Genomic DNA, 17,624 nt, shown 5'->3' with positions numbered 1-17,624 from the left:
CATATAGTATAGCGTGAAACAGCCTGAGCCCAGGCTCCAACCAGGCCACCCCCACCAACGTCTTTCTATGCATGAAGGTAAAAAACGCTCTGCAAGCAGCTCCTTCATCTTCCCGCCCCACAAAAAAAAAAAAAAACCCTAAGGCCCCATACACACGAGAGGATTTATCCGCAGATACGGTCCAGCGGACCGTATCCGCGGATAAATCCTCTCGAGGATTTGCGCGGATTTCCATGCGATGGAGTGTACTCACCATCGAATCGAAATCCGCGCCGAAATCCTCTGGCGATGACGTGTCGTCGCCGCGATTATGATGCGGCGACGTGCGCGACGCTGTCATATAAGGAGTTCCACGCATGCGTCGAATCATTACGACGCATGCGGGGGATCCCTTCGGACGGATGGATCCGGTGAGTCTGTACAGACCAGCGGATCCATCCGTTGGGATGGATTCCAGCGGATAGATTTGATAGCATGTCATCAAATATTTATCAGCTGGAATCCATCCCAGGGAAGAAATATCCAAGGAAACAGATCCGCTGGATTGTACACACCATAGGATCTATCCGCTGAAACCCATTCGCTGGGATTTTTCAGCGGATGGATTCTATCGTGTGTATGGGGCCTAATACTTACCTGAGCCCAATCATAATCAGCAAGAAAGCAGCAGGCCTTCCAGCTCTCTCTCACCTCACTGGAGAGAGAGGTAGCAGTGGGAGCCATTAGCTCCTGCAGCTATCACAACCAGTGAGGAGGGAAAAAAAATTATGATTTAAACCGAGCGGATTTAAAACAAGCCTTTTTTTTACATTGTCCCTTAAAAAATTAAATACAAATTCTGATCACTTTTATTGCTGTCAGAAGAAATGTAAACATCCCTTGTGACAGTAATAGGCAGTGACAGGTACCCTTTATGGAGAAATCCCTCCTTTGTATTTAAAAGTATTAAAAATTTCAAGTTTGGATGTTTTGAATGCTGTCATTTTTTTTTAAATTTGGTGCCTTTAAGTCTTCTGTAAACTGCAAGTGATGTCATGACATCACTTCCGGGTTACTAGATCCAAAACCGTTTCTGACTCAATTCCGGTATCCGGACACCGGCAGACATGTCGGCTGGTCACTCGGGCCTCCCAGTGGGACGGGGGAGCCGAGGCGAGCCGCGAAAGGCAGTGGGAGACGTCCCCTTCCACTTTTTGGGATAACAGCTGCATCAGCTATTATCCCATGAAAGCCAACCGCCGGCTTTAAAAAAAAAAAAAAAAAAAAAAAAAACAGTACCCGGGTGATGCCTGCAGCTGCATGCATCTCCACACTACAACTCCTTTAAGCCAAAGCCACATATTTGCGTACGGTTGGCATGAAGGGGTCTTAAGGAAAATAGCCCATTAGGGTATGACACCATTTCATAAACAAGCTGCTAGCAGGCTTTACAACAGGGGTGCCCAACCAGTGGCCTGGGGGCCACATGTAGCCCGCGGAGCCCTCTGATGTTGCCCGCAACCTCCTGCTCTGGAATAGCGGGTTGACATAAGCCGATGCTTTATGTATAGCGCCAACTCCTGTCACAGGTGGAGTGATACCAAATGCACTCTGCCTGGGACAGCAACAGCTGGCGATACCTGAATGAAAGACTGATTAAAGGCAAGTTTAACCCCTTCCCGACCGCCGCATGTACATATACGTCGGCAGAATGGCACGTACAGGCACATTGGCGTACCTGTACGTCCCTGCCTAGACGTGGGTCGGGGGTCCGATCGGGACCCCCCCCCGTGACTTGCGGCGGTCGGGTCCCCTCGGGGAGCGATCCGGGACGACGGCGCGGCTATTTGTTTATAGCCGCTCCGTCGCGATCGCTCCCCGGAGCTGAAGAACGGGGAGAGCCGTATGTAAACACGGCTTCCCCGTGCTTCACTATGGCGCTGCATCGATCGAGTGATCCCTTTTATAGGGAGACTCGATCGATGACGTCATTCCTACAGCCACACCCCCCTACAGTTGTAAACACACACACAGTGTACACCAAATCCTACAGCGCCACCTGTGGTTAACTCCCAAACTGCAACTGTCATTTTCACAATAAAGAATGCAATTTAAATGCATTTTTTGCTGTGAAAATGACAAAAATGTGTCAAAATTGTCCGAAGTGTCCGCCATAATGTCGCAGTCACGGGAAAAAAAAAAAAAAAAATATATAAAAAAAAAAGCTGATCGCCGCCATTAGTAGTAAAAAAAAAAAAAAAAAATTAATAAAAATGCAATAAAACTATCCCCTATTTTGTAAACGCTATAAATTTTGCGCAAACCAATCGATAAACGCTTATTGCGATTTTTTTACCAAAAATAGGTACAAGAATACGTATCGCCCTAAACTGAGGAAAAAAATGTTTATATATGTTTTTGGGGGATATTTATTATAGCAAAAAGTAAAAAATATTGCCATTTTTTCAAAATTGCCGCTCTATTTTTGTTTATAGCGCAAAAAATAAAAACCGCCGAGGTGATCAAATACCACCAAAAGAAAGTTCTATTTGTGGGGAAAAAAGGACGCCAATTTTGTTTGGGAGCCACGTCGCACGACCGTGCAATTGTCTGTTAAAGCGACGCAGTCCCAAACTGTAAAAACACCTTGGGTCTTTAGGCAGCAATATGGTCCAGGGCTTAAGTGGTTAATACTAAAATCATTGTGTATATGGACATATCTGTTCTGCAGTGGTTACTGGGCTGCTTTCAAACGAATTTGCAGGTGCAGCACAGAACACCCGTGAGTTACCTGCACTGAGCCATAGACTACTGTTATTCCTTGTGGGTTGGTGTACTTCAGAATGTGCACCACACCTGCAGGATATTATAGAAGTCTATGGCAAAATGCAACTAACTGCAGGAAAGCCACAGGTACACTGCGTTGCACCCTCGGTGTGAGTATATTGCAGAGCATCAGTGTGAAAGCAGTCTTAGGCCCCTTTGACACGATCAGTCTGACTCAATCGGACCCTTCGTTCACCTCTATGGAGCAGCAGATGTAAACGGACTTGTAGTCGTTTACACACACCTACCTCTAATTCGACCCACAAAAAAAAAAAAAAAAAAAAAAAACACCAGAAGGGGGATCTGTCCCCTTCCACCTGGGAAGATCGGATTGGAGGGCGAGTAGAGTGGGCTGTGCCCCTGTCTGCTCTGCATATGCAAAGTGTACATGGGCCCGTCATCTGCCCGCTCCATTCATTGTGGCCCGCGACCGGTTACCAAGTCGCTTCAGTGGCCTTTGCCCTTCAAAAGGTTGGGCACCCCTGCTTTACAACACGTTTCATGAAGCATGCTATCTTGCTTAATGTGGCAATCAGCACTTCCATTAAAGTATAACTAGAGGCAATTTTTTCTCTTTAGTTTTAGAGTGGAGAGAGATAAGAACCCTCTCAGTTTTTATTGCCGTGTGTGCCCCCAGTAGGGAGATTCACCCTCTCTACTATTGTTCAGTTTTCCATGATCATTGAAAGTGAAAGAAAATGAAAATCCCAAATGTTGAGTTGTCCTTAGAAAAGCAATAGAGGAGAAGTCTTCCAATGGGGACACTAGTTCTGATGACCTGAGGTCCCCAAGGGATTCCCCTAATTTGCAGGGATTTCCTCTCACTTCCTGTTTTGGTTATAGAACAGGAAGTAAAGGAAAATCCCAATGGGGAGCAGATGGCAAAAAAAAGAAACCAACAGGAGTTATAAACCTCCCTTACTCTAGGCAAAACATATATAATACGTGTTCAACATTTAAAAACTGGAGTTGTAAAGTTTGTTTTTTTATTTTATAAATAGGTTCCTTTAAGCTAGTGCATTGTTCACTTACCTTTTCCTTCGATTTCCCTTCTAAATGTTTTTTTTCTGTGTCCGAATTTCTCACTTCCTGTTTCTCCTCAGTAAGCTGTTCTGGCTGACTAACCCCCATGGATGATAGGGGTAAGCTTACTGAGGCGAAAAAGGAAGTGAGAAATTCCAAAATAAATAAATAAAATTTAGAAGGGAAATTGAAGGAAAGGGTAAGTGAACCAACAATGCACTAGCTTAAAGGAACCCATTTAGAAAAAAAAAAAAAAAAAACATTTACAACCTCTTTAAAGCTTAAAGCGGGGGGGGTTCACCCTAAACAAACAAAAAAATGTTTGTCTACCATGCCATCCAGCATACTAGCGTGAGCTACAGTATGCCTTTCTTTATTTATTTTTTGCTGTACTCACAGTTTAATCCATTAGTTACGTTTCAGACTCCCCGCGGGGAATGGGCGTTCCTATGAAGAGGGGAACATGATTGACAGCCGGCTATGGCGCGTCACGCTTCCCAAAAATAGCCGAAATAGGACTTGGCTCTTCACGGCGCCTGCGCAGTCAGCTCCTAGTCTGTGCGCAGGCGCCGTATAGCGCCGTGAAGAGCCGAGTCCTACTCCGGCTATTTTCGGGAAGCGTGACGCGCCATAGCCGGCCGTCAATCATGTTCCCCTCTTCATAGGAACGCCTTTCCCCGCAGGAGTCTGAAACGAAACGAATGGATTAAACTGAGTACAGCGCAAAAAAAATATAAATAAAGGCATACTGTAGCTAACGCTAGTATGCTGAATGGCATGGTACAAAGTTGTATTTTAGGGTGAACCTCCGCTTTAAAGAAAGCTTTCTGTGCACACTGCTCTTCTACAAGCCGAAGTGAAACTGTCCTAAAGCCAAATTCTATGTATGGCAATTATTAGAACGCTCTCCCGATGTCCAGCTTGGACCAATGTGTGCCATACCTGGACTGAAAAACAATGTGGTAGGCACTGCTTGCACTTATCGTCCAGGTCTGCTGCACTTTGAATACAGGTCGCTCACTCGACACCGGCGCCATTCGAGGAACACTTCACATTTCCTCAATGAATGTACCGTAGTGCATTGCCATGCGTTGAATTTCCAAAAAAAAAAAAAAACACACACAGTTGGTCATACTGAAGTGCAACTTATTGCAAATAATGCTTGTGAGAAATTGGCCTAACGGTCTATTCAGATCTGGGCGTTTACTGGACGTTATCACAACCTACATCATAAGCTATGCTCACCTTTTTCATTAAAAAGCTGCACTTTTCTGTTCTGACCACATTCCCCGCCGCTCACCCCCACATTCCCCGCCGCTCACCCCAGTCAGTGGAATGCTCTGCACACTAGAAAATTGCACTACACAGGCCGTGTTCCATCTACATGCACACAGTGTGGAGTGACCACCAGGGGGCCGCGCTGACCAATGAAAACGCTCTTCCACTCTTGTTCAGGGACAGCATCTTGGAAAAGCGACCAATGACAGCTTCCTATTGCAGCACTGTGATGGCACATGGAGCATAGCATGCATGACTCCCAGAGGCATGATGGGACTTGTAGTTCTGCAACAGCTGGAGGGCGGCAGGTTGGAAACCCATCCCTTACATTGGCAGCAAGGGAATGTGACCATCATGGAGAGGCGCAACTGGCTCCTGGAATTAGGGGGGGGGAATGTTGGGAACATCTTTTATTTTCCATGAAAAGGTGAACTTGGCCTTTAATGCACAAAACTAGGTTGGAATCGCCCCATAACACACATCCCTGTGCACACAAGGCATTTGCATCATCGCACATTGAAATGCAGATACGAGCCATCTGAGCACTGCGCTGGAAAACAAAGTGCAGCTACGCTTTTCATGCAACATAAATGGGCCGTGTTATGGGACTTCAACAAAAAAAGCGCATGCGTTAATGCAATGGGCCAACCAGGGAAATTCAAACTATTCTATACAATAGAGCTATACAGAATGGTGAATGCATTAGAAATATGAAAGGCAAGTGAAGCCGGGATGAAATGAGCAATTACAGTAATCTAATCTCTGCACTGGCAATACAAAGTGAGAGTCTATGGAGTGACCTTTGCTTGGGGTAAACCCAAGTCATTATCAGCTGTGAGTACAGGAAGGTGGACAGTATACAGACATGCATCTCATATGAGCCTCAGGACTCACTACTAACACTCTGCTAGGTCTTAGGGCAGGCATTCTCAGCCGGGGTTCCTCCCTCCAATGGTTCCTCCCTCCAATGGTTGCTCAGGGTTCCTCCCTCCAATGGTTGCTCAGGGTTCCTCCCTCCAATGGTTGCTCCGGGTTCCTCCCTCCAATGGTTGCTCCGGGTTCCTCCCTCCAATGGTTGCTCCGGGTTCCTCCCTCCAATGGTTGCTCTGGGTTGCTCACTCCAATGGTTCCTCCCTCCAATGGTTGCTCCGGGTTCCTCCCTCCAATGGTTGCTCCGGGTTCCTCCCTCCAATGGTTGCTCAGGGTTGCTCCAGCTGTGGCTGACTAACCTCTCATCTAATTGTTCCTGCACAGTTCTGGGGCCAAAAACCACCTGGTACAGCCAATAACACCAAAGATCCTTTAAGCTGGCTGTAAGGTGGGCAAATTTTTTGGGGGGGGGGGGGGGCGATTCCGCAGCGGCGATACACATTTAACCCTTTTTTTAAACGCTAGCAGGGGTTAAAAGCGCCCCGCTAGCGGCCGAATAGCGCAGCTAAAACAATAGTAAAGCGGCACTTTTTAGCGGCGCTTTACCGATAACGCATCCAGTTGGCAGTGTGAAATAGCTCGAGATAGTTCAGCTTCACTCCATGCCCATATAAATATAGCCTAGAGAGTGTACAGACCCCCCTTCAGCACAGACCCCTCCATTCAGCACAGACGACCTCCCCTCCCCCCATCCCATTCAGTACCTCAGATCAGCCATCAGCACGGCTGGGTCACAGCAGATTCCCTCCCCCCGTGTACATAAACACTGGAAGGGGAAGCAGCTTCACTCTGCTCGCTGTGTCTGTGCGACACCCGACCCGGGACTACTCAGACAGCCCGTGTCCGCGAGACTCTTCAACACCTTCTCGATTTTCCAGGGGGGGTCAATTGCCCCCCCCTTGCCCTATGGAGCGGACGCCCATGTCTGTGGGAGTGAGGGGGGCAGTCTCCACAATGACCAACAATGTACTGGGGGGGGGGGGGACATCCTCACAGAAGAACCACAAATGTACTGGGGGGGATTTTCTGCACTGATCACCAATCCAGGGGGCATTCTTCTCACCAATCCAGGGGGCAGTGGGCATTTTTCTCCAAAAAAACCCTATTGAATGGTTTCTAGCAGGGGTTCCCCTAGACCTAAAAATTATTTCAGGGGGCCCTATGGGGCAAAAAGGATTGTGAAAGGCAGTTTGGGGGTCACCCCAAATCTCCTGGTCCTCAGTTCAGCACCCACTTTTACACCTAAATATAAAAAGGCGCTCCAGGTGTGCGATTCTAGTTATCACACACACGCCGGGTGCTAGCCCAGCTCTGAAATGTGGGTTCCGGGCTACAACTGATAGAAACACGACATCCATTTTGGGGAAATTTAGAAGTCCCGACAAGCAGCAGGAAAGACGCATCACAAAGAGTTAATATAGCAAAGCATTTCCTTTTCAGCCACTGTAAGGAGCGCTGCCAATAAATCTTAGGAAGTTACCACCATATTCTACACACGGCACGCTCCATAGAGCCGGATACTGAAATACTGTGTCTGTACACACACACACACACACACACACATCTGCATGGAGTCTGCATGTCCTCCCTGTGTTTGAGCTCCTCCCACATTCCATAGACACGTTGGTAAGTGAATTGGCTTGGGTTTATATTATCTCTGCACGTGTGTTCTCACGTTCTGCATGCCGGTCCCAAGCCTGAGCACTCGGGGAGGGTTGGCAAAGATCTGGGCGATCTACCACCTGAAAAATTCACAGCTGCTCTGCAACTGACAGATGGAAGGCAGAAAATCTATACAGACTTCCGTCATATGGACACTTCGGGACTACAACACTCTGCTAGGTCTTGGGGCAGACATTCTCCACCGCTGATCCACCTCCCATCTGTGCCTGGGCAGGTCTGGGGCCAATGCCATCTGGCAGAGCCAATCACACAATCATATTTTTTAGCCGTCTAAATGGGGGGGGGGGGCATTCTTCACACTGACCACCAATGTAGGAAGGGGGGGGGGGAATTCTCAATGACCACCAATATGAGGGGGGACAATCTTCCCACCAATGTAGGGGGGGGGAGATTCTTCCTGCTGACCACCAATGTAAGGAGGGGGCATTCTTCCCACTGACCACCAATGTAGGGGGGGGGGGGTGGGGGGATTCTTCCTGCTGACCACCAATGTAAGGAGGGGGGGCATTCTTTCCACTGACCACCAATGTGAGGAGGAGGGTGGGGGGCATTCTTCCCACTGACCACCAATGCAAGGAGGGGGGGCATTCTTCCCACTGACCACCAATGCAAGGAGGGGGGGCATTCTTCCCACTGACCACCAATGCAAGGAGGGGGGATTCTTGCCACTGACCACCAATGTAAGGAGGGGGGGCATTCTCACTGACCACCAATGTAAGGAGGGGGGGCATTTTCCCACTGACCACCAATGTAAGGAAGGGGGGGGCATTCTTGCCACCAATGTAAGGGGGGGCATTCTTCCCACTGACCACCCATGTAAGGGGGAGGGGCATTCTTCCTGCTGACCATTAATGTAGGGGAGGGGCATTCTTCCCACTGACCATCAATGTAGGGGAGGGGCATTCTTCCCACTGACCACCCATGTAAGGGGGAGGGGCATTCTTCCCGCTGACCACCCATGTAAGGGGGAGGGGCATTCTTCCCGCTGACCACCCATGTAAGGGGGAGGGGCATTCTTCCCACTGACCACCCATGTAAGGGGGAGGGGCATTCTTCCCGCTGACCACCCATGTAAGGGGGAGGGGCATTCTTCCCGCTGACCACCCATGTAAGGGGAGGGGCATTCTTCCCGCTGACCACCCATGTAAGGGGAGGGGCATTCTTCCCGCTGACCACCCATGTAAGGGGGAGGGGCATTCTTCCCGCTGACCACCCATGTAGGGGGAGCGGCATTCTTCCCGCTGACCATCAATGTAGGGGAGGGGCATTCTGCCTGCTGACCACCAATGTAAAGGGGGTGGGGCATTTATGCCTGCTGACCACCAATGTAATGGGGGGGGGGGGGGGAATTCTTCCCACTGACCACCAAAGTGCCATCACATTCTGCATGCTAATCCTTCCCCGGCAAGGGCCGGAGGGAGGGTTGGCCAAAGAGCTGGCAATCTAAATGTTACGGGAAAGCGGTGTGGTTGCAGAGGAATACTTACAGTTGGCCAGCTCCTTGGTCCTGCGTTCTTGCCCCTTGATGGGCCCTTGTAGCAGGCTCTTCAGGCTCACCATCCCCCCTCCTGGAGCACCAATAGGAGGAGCAGGATGCAGCTGCTGGCCTTGGAGCTTCTCGCTGCCAGCCAGCTGGGTGGTTGGTCGTGCCATGTCCTGGGACAGTCCTGATGCCAAAGAACTAATAGAATGCCAAGGTGCAGGAGACCCCCTGTATTCCTGTGATGGGGGAGATCAGATGAAATGACAGCAATGCAATGCAGGCTGATCACTCAGCTCCGGCTATGAGCTGCCCACAGGGCTGTTGTTGCATGGGGGCAGCAGGCAAGAGTTCCCCCCATTCCTGATCAATGGGCAGCACTGTTCCTGGGCTCTTCTCTCCCTCTATGGCACAGACAATGGAGGAGGAGTCTGCGGTAGCTCCATCCATGAACCGAGGCTCCTCGGGCAGCCAATCAGCTCCAGGCTCTGCAGCTACCATTTATTAATTTATTTCGCCGTGATTCTCTCCGCTCTCCTGTCACCGCCTGTGCCTGCCCCGCTCTGTTTGTGTTTTCCAACTTCCACTGCTACAGTCATGTGGCACTGACAGTGGGAGAGGGCAGGTGGACCCTGACCTAGATTTGTCCAATCCGGCGCCGGCTGGGAGGGGCCTGACCCAGTTATGGCCAATTAGCTGCGCGGAGGGGCGTGTCGGCGAGGGTTGGATACACATGGAAGGACATGTGTCACCTGGCTGTGCTCTCCGGGCCGCTGATTAGAGGAGAGAGAGCTGATTAGATGTGTGTGCGCGAGCGTGCGCCTGTCCTTAAAGGGACCGTGACCGTCACAGCATGGCTAGTGTATGGAGGGTCACAGGCGGCTTATGGGCACGTGGCCTGCACACTGACACCCCTTCACTGCCAGGACATTGCTCACTCCTACTCCTTATTACTAGTGTCGTCCTGTGGAACTAAAGGAGAGGCATGGGGACCCTGTCAGGTTTCTATCACCCTCCCTATTTGTCCTGTTTACCGTTATCACTAAAAGTAAAATAAAATCACACATTTTGGGTTGTCACCAGAACAGGAATAGAAGGGAAATCTTCCAATGGGGACACCCCAGGATTCCCTCACTTTGGATGAATTTCTTCTCACTTCCTGTTTAGACTATGGGACAGGAAGTGAAGGGAAATCTCAGATGGCTAAAAAGAAAACTTCCGGGGATCATAACCCTTCAATACTCATAGAGATCCCTATCAGTAAGGCTTTTGTTGGGTGAGACGTAGCACTACCCCTGTAGGAGTGTCGTGGTTCCCCACTGCTGTACAGCCAATCACTTAGCATTTTTCAACTTGTATCCAGAGACAGAAAAACAGTACTTGAGATTTGTTGTTGTTGTCTTATTGAGGGGATGATACTTGGGATGGGTTTATAGGGATAATGGGATGCCCAACTTTGACAGTAACAAGCCAGCCGCCATAGCTACGGTCCGAGGTGAAGCTCCCCCTCAAGGGCCACCAATAAGACTCTCAGGCTGCTTCTCCATCTTCCACCCGACTCCCCTGCTGGCTCATCTGATATTTAACCGCTTCAATACATTTTCACCCCCTTCCTGCCCAGACCAAACAATTCGTTTTCAGCGCTGTCGCACTTTGCGTGGTCATGCAACACTGTACCCAAATTAAATCTTTATGTTTTTTTCCCCCCACAAATAGAGCTTTCGTTTGGTGGTATTTGATCACCTCTGCGGTTTTTATTTTTTGCGTTTTAAATAAAAGACGACAATTTAAAAAAAAAAACACAATATTTTTTACTTTTTGATTTAATAAATATCACATTTAAAAAAAAAAAAAAAATTTCCCTAGTTTAGGTCGATACGTAATTCTTCTACATATTTTTGGTAAAAAAAAAATCGCAATAAGCGTTTATTGATTGGTTCGCGCAAATGTTATAGCATCTACAAAATAAGGTATACATTTATGGCATTTTTTTTTTTTTTTTGCTAGTAATCTGCGATTTTTATTGTGACCGTGACATTGCGGCGGACACATCGGACACTTTAGACACATTTTTGGGACCATTGACATTTATACAGCGATTAGTGCTATAAAACTGCACTGATTACTGTGTAAATGTGAATGGCAGGGAAGGGGTTAACACTAGGGGAGCGATCAAGGGGTTAATATGTTCCCTAAGGCTGCATTCACACTTGAATGCGGCGTATTGTACCGCGATTTGCCGCGACAAATTGCAGCGTTTTGTCCCGCGATTTGCCGCGACAAAGCGCGTCGTTTTTTAGCCTAAAATACGCCGGAGGGGTGATTAAACATTGTCGGCTATGCCGAACGCCGAAGCCGCCTGAGAAAAAGGGTCCGGGACTTGTTTTAAGCTTCAGGCGTACAGCGTTTCGGCGTTCGGCATGGAGATGTGAACCATCTCCATAGCCAACAATGTTAAATCACCCCTCCAGCGTATTTCAGGCTGCAATAGCGTCGGGCGTCGGGCGTAAAAACGCCTAGGTGTGAAAGTGTGTTCTAACTGTGTGGGGGAGGGGACTCACAAGGGGAGGTGACCGATCTGTGTTCCTCTGTACTGGAAACACACATCAGTCTCTTCTCCTCTGACAGGACATGGATCTGTGTGTTTACACACATAGATCCATGGTCCTGCCGTGATTGCGGGCAATCGCGTGTGCCCGGCGGATATCGTGGCTACCGGGCACGCGCATCGGATCCCGAGCGATGCGGCGGGCGCGTGCCCCCTAGCCGCCTGGGAAGCCCAGGACGTTATATGACGTCCACCCGGAGGGAGGGAGGATCCCCGCCGACGTCATTTCACAATGACTCTGTAGGAAAGTGGCTAAAGGCTCCTTTGCGCCCTGCTAGACCCACTTCCTGGGGATTGGCCAAGGACCTCCAATTATGCAGAGCAGCCCCTCCTAATTTCTAGACCATTCCCCAATATTCTAGAACAAGGGGGAGGCACCAGAGAGCTGCCTGGGTGAGTCACCCAGACCTAAACTCTAAGGCTGGTTTCACACGGGCATGCCCGCATCCACCTGCTGAGCACCGGATCTCCCCGCTGAGCAGTCAGATGACAGGTCCGTGTCCGCTCCACCATACAGAGCAGAGATGGACACAGCCCTGCTCACCTCTATGGGGCAATTGGATGAAAACGGATCACCTGTCCATTTCCATCCGACTGTCATCTGATTCAATCCACTGTTTTTGGCGCACAGAATCTGATTGGTTGGCTGCGGGTGTCAGTGGACATGTGTCCGCTGACATTCGCCGCTCCATAGAAGAGATTGGAAGGTCCAATCAGGTCCGCCTGAAAAACTGACAGGCGGACTTGATCGCAAAGCCTGTGTGAAACCAGCCTTCTAACCCTGACCCAGAATCCATGGCTCAGCCTTAGCCCTGGGCCAGACTAGAGTTTGACTACACTACCGCTAGTAGCACGCTAGAGGGTGATACACATGTTAGAGGGGGGTCTGTCACTGAGGATTGTTGATTTTACAGGAAATCGCTCAATCTCTATTGCCTCCATTCAGAAGAAGCCTTGCATTCTTTTAATTTAAAGCAGAAGTCCTCCGATTTAAAAAAAAAAGCCAGCAGCAAAAATACTGCAGCCGCTGACTTTTAAATTATGGACACTTACCTGTCCAGCGCGCACATGATGTCGGCACCCGAGGCCGAAATCTGCCTCAGTCCTCGGACGATGCCGCGGCCATCTTCGCTAAGGGAATCAGGAAATGAAGCCTTGCGGCTTCACTTCCCGGTTCCCTACTGCGCATGCGCGAGTCGCGCTGCGCAATCAACATGGCCCCTCCTGCCTTTTATCTCCCAGAAGACAACAGGGGGAACAACGTCAGGAAGCGGCGTAGATTATCCGCAGATTCTGAGGATATCTATACCCAGAAGTGGTTGCAAATACTATGTATCTGCACCCCCCTACCCCTGAAAGGTGCCAAATGTGACCCCGGGGGGGGGTTCCGAAAAGCAGAGGTTCACTTTTTGTGTGAACCTCCGCTTTAATTCAGTGTATTCGGTGATTGGAGAGGGTGCTTATGAACATCACAATCCCCCCTGTAAAAAGAACACCAGGCCTTTTCTGAATAGATGAAATGCTGAGTGAGTGACCAACTATGATCAACGTATTGCAGTCAGAATTACAAGTCTCAGTGCCGGGCATTCAGCGCCATCAGAAGAGGATGAGCTGAAAAAAAGGAGGAGCCAGAGATGGAGAACCCTTCATTGCAGGTTACTAGTTTCTACTGTGCTAATCAGAAAAATACATTTTCCGTCATACCTCAGCTTTTAACCCTTTCGCTCCTAGCGACATTTTTTTGCACACAAGTTAACCACATGCCGACCGCAAAACTTATATATATCAGCCATAACCTCATTATTGTTTTTTTACAGCCGGCGGCTGGCTTACTCTTGAAAGCATTCCGAGTGGCTCATGAGCTGCTTGAATGCTTTCAGAAGCAGGGAAGGGGACACCCACCTCCCCTCCCCTTCCTCCTGCCACTCGTCTATGTTTCTCAGGCGTACCGTTTCCGCTGGCTCTCCCGATAAACGATCCGACGGTGCCGCCAGCTGGTTACACATGCAATCAAAGAGTAGATCCGCTTTGATAGTCTCTATGACCTTGGAGGACCAGAGTGACCCATCACTTCTTATTAATTAACCACTTAAGGACCGGACGATTTGCCCCCCTAATGACCAGGAAATTTTTTGCAATATGGCACTGCGTCGCTTTAACTGACAATTGTGCGGACATGTGACTCTGTCCCCAAACAAAATTGACATATATTTTCCCCACAAGTAGAGCTTTCTTTTGGTGGTATTTGATCACCTCTGCGTTTTTTTACTTTTTGTGCTATAAACAAAAAAATAGCGACAATTCTGAAAAAACTCAAATTTTAAATCCCCACCAGAAAATTAAAAAACAAACTTCTTCAATCCCCCCCAAAAAAAAAAAAAAAATCTTCATTAGTTTAGGCCAATATGTATTCTTCTACATATTTTTGGTAAACCAAAAAATATATTGATTGGTTTGCTCAAAAGTTATAGCGTCTAAAAAAAATAAAGGATATATTTATGGCATTTTTATTAATAATTGTTTTTTTTGTTGTTGCTAGTAATGACGGTGATCTGGGATTTTTAGCAAGACTGCGACATTGTGGCAGACAGGTCGGACACTTTTGACACTATTTTGGGACCGGTGACTTTTATACAGCGATCAGTTCTATAAAAATCCACTGATTACTGTATAAATGACACTGGCAGGGAAAGGGTTAACACTAGGGGGCGATTAAGGTGTTACATTTTCCCTAGGGAGGTTTTTCTAATTCTGGGGGCAGTGTACTTACTGGGAGTAGAGAGACATCGCTGTTCCTGATCACAATGAACAGTAGATCTCTCTCTACTTCCCTGACAGAACGGGGATCTGTCTGTTTACATTGACAGATCCCTGTTCTGTCTCTCTGGAGCGATTGGCACGCGCAAGCCCCTAAAGAGGCCGCCGAACAGCTACGAGGATTTGCGCAGGGAAGCCAACCTGCCACCGTATAACGTCGGCGGTTGGTCGGCAAGTAGTTAAAAAAGTTTTTAGGGGTTTAATTTAAAACAAAAGATTTTTGATCACTTCCCACCTGCGCTATAGCCAAAAGACCGCTACAGCGTGGACTTACTTTGCAGTGAGGGCGTACTTTAATGTCCTCTCGTGATCACGCAGCACACTCTGATTGCAGGGTCCTTCAGACTCAACTGATCACAGATCGGGGTAAAGGGTCAATCACAGTGACCCTTTACCACATGATCAGCTGTGTCCAATGACAGCTGATCACGATGTAAACACAAGCCAGTTATCAGTTTACTTTCCTCACACTGACAGCGCGAGAAGAGGAGAAGAGAGATGATAACCGGATTGGTTAAAGGGATATCTAGAAAAACACGTGGAAGGACACGTGCATAGAGGTAAGTGACTTTTCCAGATCATCCAGTGGAACAGACAATTGGTTAGGGTAGTTGCTTACCAAAAGAAGTTGGCCTCCAAATGAATGGAGAGCCAAATAGCATCTCTGAGAGTGTCTCCCAACACCATCCACATAGATAATGGCAGTCCTGGTTCCCTCCTCTCAACGGCTCTGTTCAAGATGTGCACTCACATATTAGAAGTTAAAAGCATGCGTCTGTATATAAAAGCTGCAGCAAGGAACGAAACACCAGCAATACAGTATTCCTGGCCTGAGGCCACTGTGTGTGGGGATGCCACATCTGCTACCATCCAACGTGTTTCGTCATATAGTTGACGTCAGGGGCCCCACGCTGTATTGCCAATGTTTCCTTCCTTGCTGCAGCTTCTATATACAGAGACGTATGCTTTTAACTTCTAATATGTGAGTGCACTTTTATGCTTTTTAATAAAACGGTATTATTAAGTACTGCACTATGAGTATCTTTATTTTATACGCCCCCTGACATTGTGAGTGGAGCCGTGGCGAGCAGGGATCCAAGACTGATATTATCTATGTGGATGGTGTTGGGAAACACTCTCTGATAATCAGGGCAGTCCCAACAGTGCCTACCAGTGCTGCCAATCAGTGTCCACCAGTGCCGCCTCATCAGTGCCACCTATAAGTGCCCATCAGTACCGCCTCATCAGCGTATATCAGTAAAGGAGAAAAATTATCTGATTGCAAAATTGTATAACAAACTATGAAAAAAAGATTTTTTTTTTTTTTTCAAATTTTTTTTGTTTGTTTAGCAAGAAATTGGTGATTAAATACCACCAAAAGAAAACTCAATTTATGTGAAAAAAATGATAAAAACTTAAAGGGTCACTAAAGGATTTTTTTTAGCTAAATAGCTTCCTTTACCTTACTGCAGTCCTGGTTTCATGTCCTCATTGTTCGTTTTTGCTCTAATGTTGCTGTAATCCTTCTCTGTTCTGGACACTTCCTGGTTGTCTGTTTCCTGATCACCACAGTACTGGGAGATTTCTCACTGTGGTGACTAATCAAGGAGGTGTGATTACTGTGTGTCTATAACCCCTCAGCACCAATCCAGTTTCGTTTTGCAAAACCTTCACTGCCCTCTATTGGCTCTCTGGCTCTGTACATCAGAGAACCAGGAAACAACAGCAAAAACGAAATTAAACTGTAGGTACATTATATGATTGGTTTTTATCTATTTTTAATCATTTTTAAAAGGAATCAGTTAACTATTATGCCTCTATACCCTGTAAACAGTCATTTCAGCAAAACATTTTTTTTTTTTTTAGTGACCCTTTGATATAGGTACAGTGTATCATGACTGCGCAATTGTCATTCAAAGTGTGACAGCGCTGAAATGTGCAAAGTGGCCTGGGCAGGAAGGGGGGTAAACATGCCCAGTAGGCAATTGGTTGTAAACCCTTTACAACCACTTTAACCTACAGGTAAGCCTAGATTAAGGCTTACCTGTAGCTGCAAGAAATATCTCCCAAACCTAAAAGATTTAGGAGATATTTGCCAAACATTTCAGCACCAATGTCTACGGCACATGCATTGTAGACATCGGGTGCAGGCGCACTAAGTGTGCCGCTACTAACCGCATCATGCTGTTAGTGGCGGCTCCCGCGTGCATGCGCAGGAGTGACGTAATCGCTGCTCAGGCCAGTCACAGCGCCGGAGCAGCGATATCCGGAAGTCACTCCGGGTATCATGGCGTTGGAGGAGGCGAACGAGAGCCGCTGCGGGGGCTTCGATCTCAGGTAAGAAATTCATAATGAGCTAGTATGCTATGCATACTAGCTCATTATGTCTTTGTCTTGCAGGTTGTCGTTTTTTTTTTTACTTCCTCTTTAAAGTTTAAAAAGAGATTTGGGGTATTTTTGGCCCCAGATCTCTTTATAAAGAGGACCTGTAATCCTTATTTTTATTACAAGGGATATTCAAAAAATGTGTAACACCAAACAGTTACATATATGACAAACAGTGATAAAAGGTGAAAAGAATAATAAAGTCCAGGGCCGGTCTTTGGGGTGTGCGAGCTGTGCGGCCGCACAGGGCGCCATGGGCAACAGGGGCGCCGTGTGGCCATTCAGAGGCATACTAAGGGGGGGCGAGCCGCCCCCAGGTACCACACATTGGGGGGGTGTCAGACCGACACCCCCCTCCGCGATTGTATTACACCCACGGTGGCAGCGCCGGGGGTTTAGGAAGTGGCACACTGGCACAGGCAGGGAAAGGCGAGCTAGCTACAGTGGCGAGGGGGAGGGGTGCAGGGTGACACCGCTGCACCTACCATCTCCTCCTCTTGCGGCCACGGGCTGCCTGTCTGTGCGATCCTGGATGTCACACAGGCACAGCCGAGTGAAGCCACCTCCCCCTCCTCTCTGTTTATGTGTAAACAGGGGGAGTGGACCTGCTGTGCA

The 17,624-nt window shown here is 48.1% G+C and overlaps 1 protein-coding gene across 1 annotated transcript in view; it reads right to left on the bottom strand.

The window, feature by feature from the left end:
• Positions 1–9,807, bottom strand: part of LOC120915271 (D-box binding PAR bZIP transcription factor) — a 78,657-nt gene extending 68,850 nt beyond the window's left edge. The window contains exon 1 of the mRNA XM_040325647.1: positions 9,207–9,807. Within this exon, the coding sequence (XP_040181581.1) occupies positions 9,207–9,372 (166 nt within the window). The 5' untranslated portion in view covers positions 9,373–9,807. The remainder of the gene's footprint in view (positions 1–9,206) is intronic.
• Positions 9,808–17,624: the final 7,817 nt, after the last annotated feature.

Source organism: Rana temporaria, chromosome 10 (genome assembly GCF_905171775.1).
Source record: "Rana temporaria chromosome 10, aRanTem1.1, whole genome shotgun sequence".
NCBI classification, from domain to species: Eukaryota; Metazoa; Chordata; class Amphibia; order Anura; family Ranidae; genus Rana; species Rana temporaria.
Note: the sequence above shows the minus strand (reverse complement) of the source record. Positions and strands in the feature narration are given on the sequence as shown.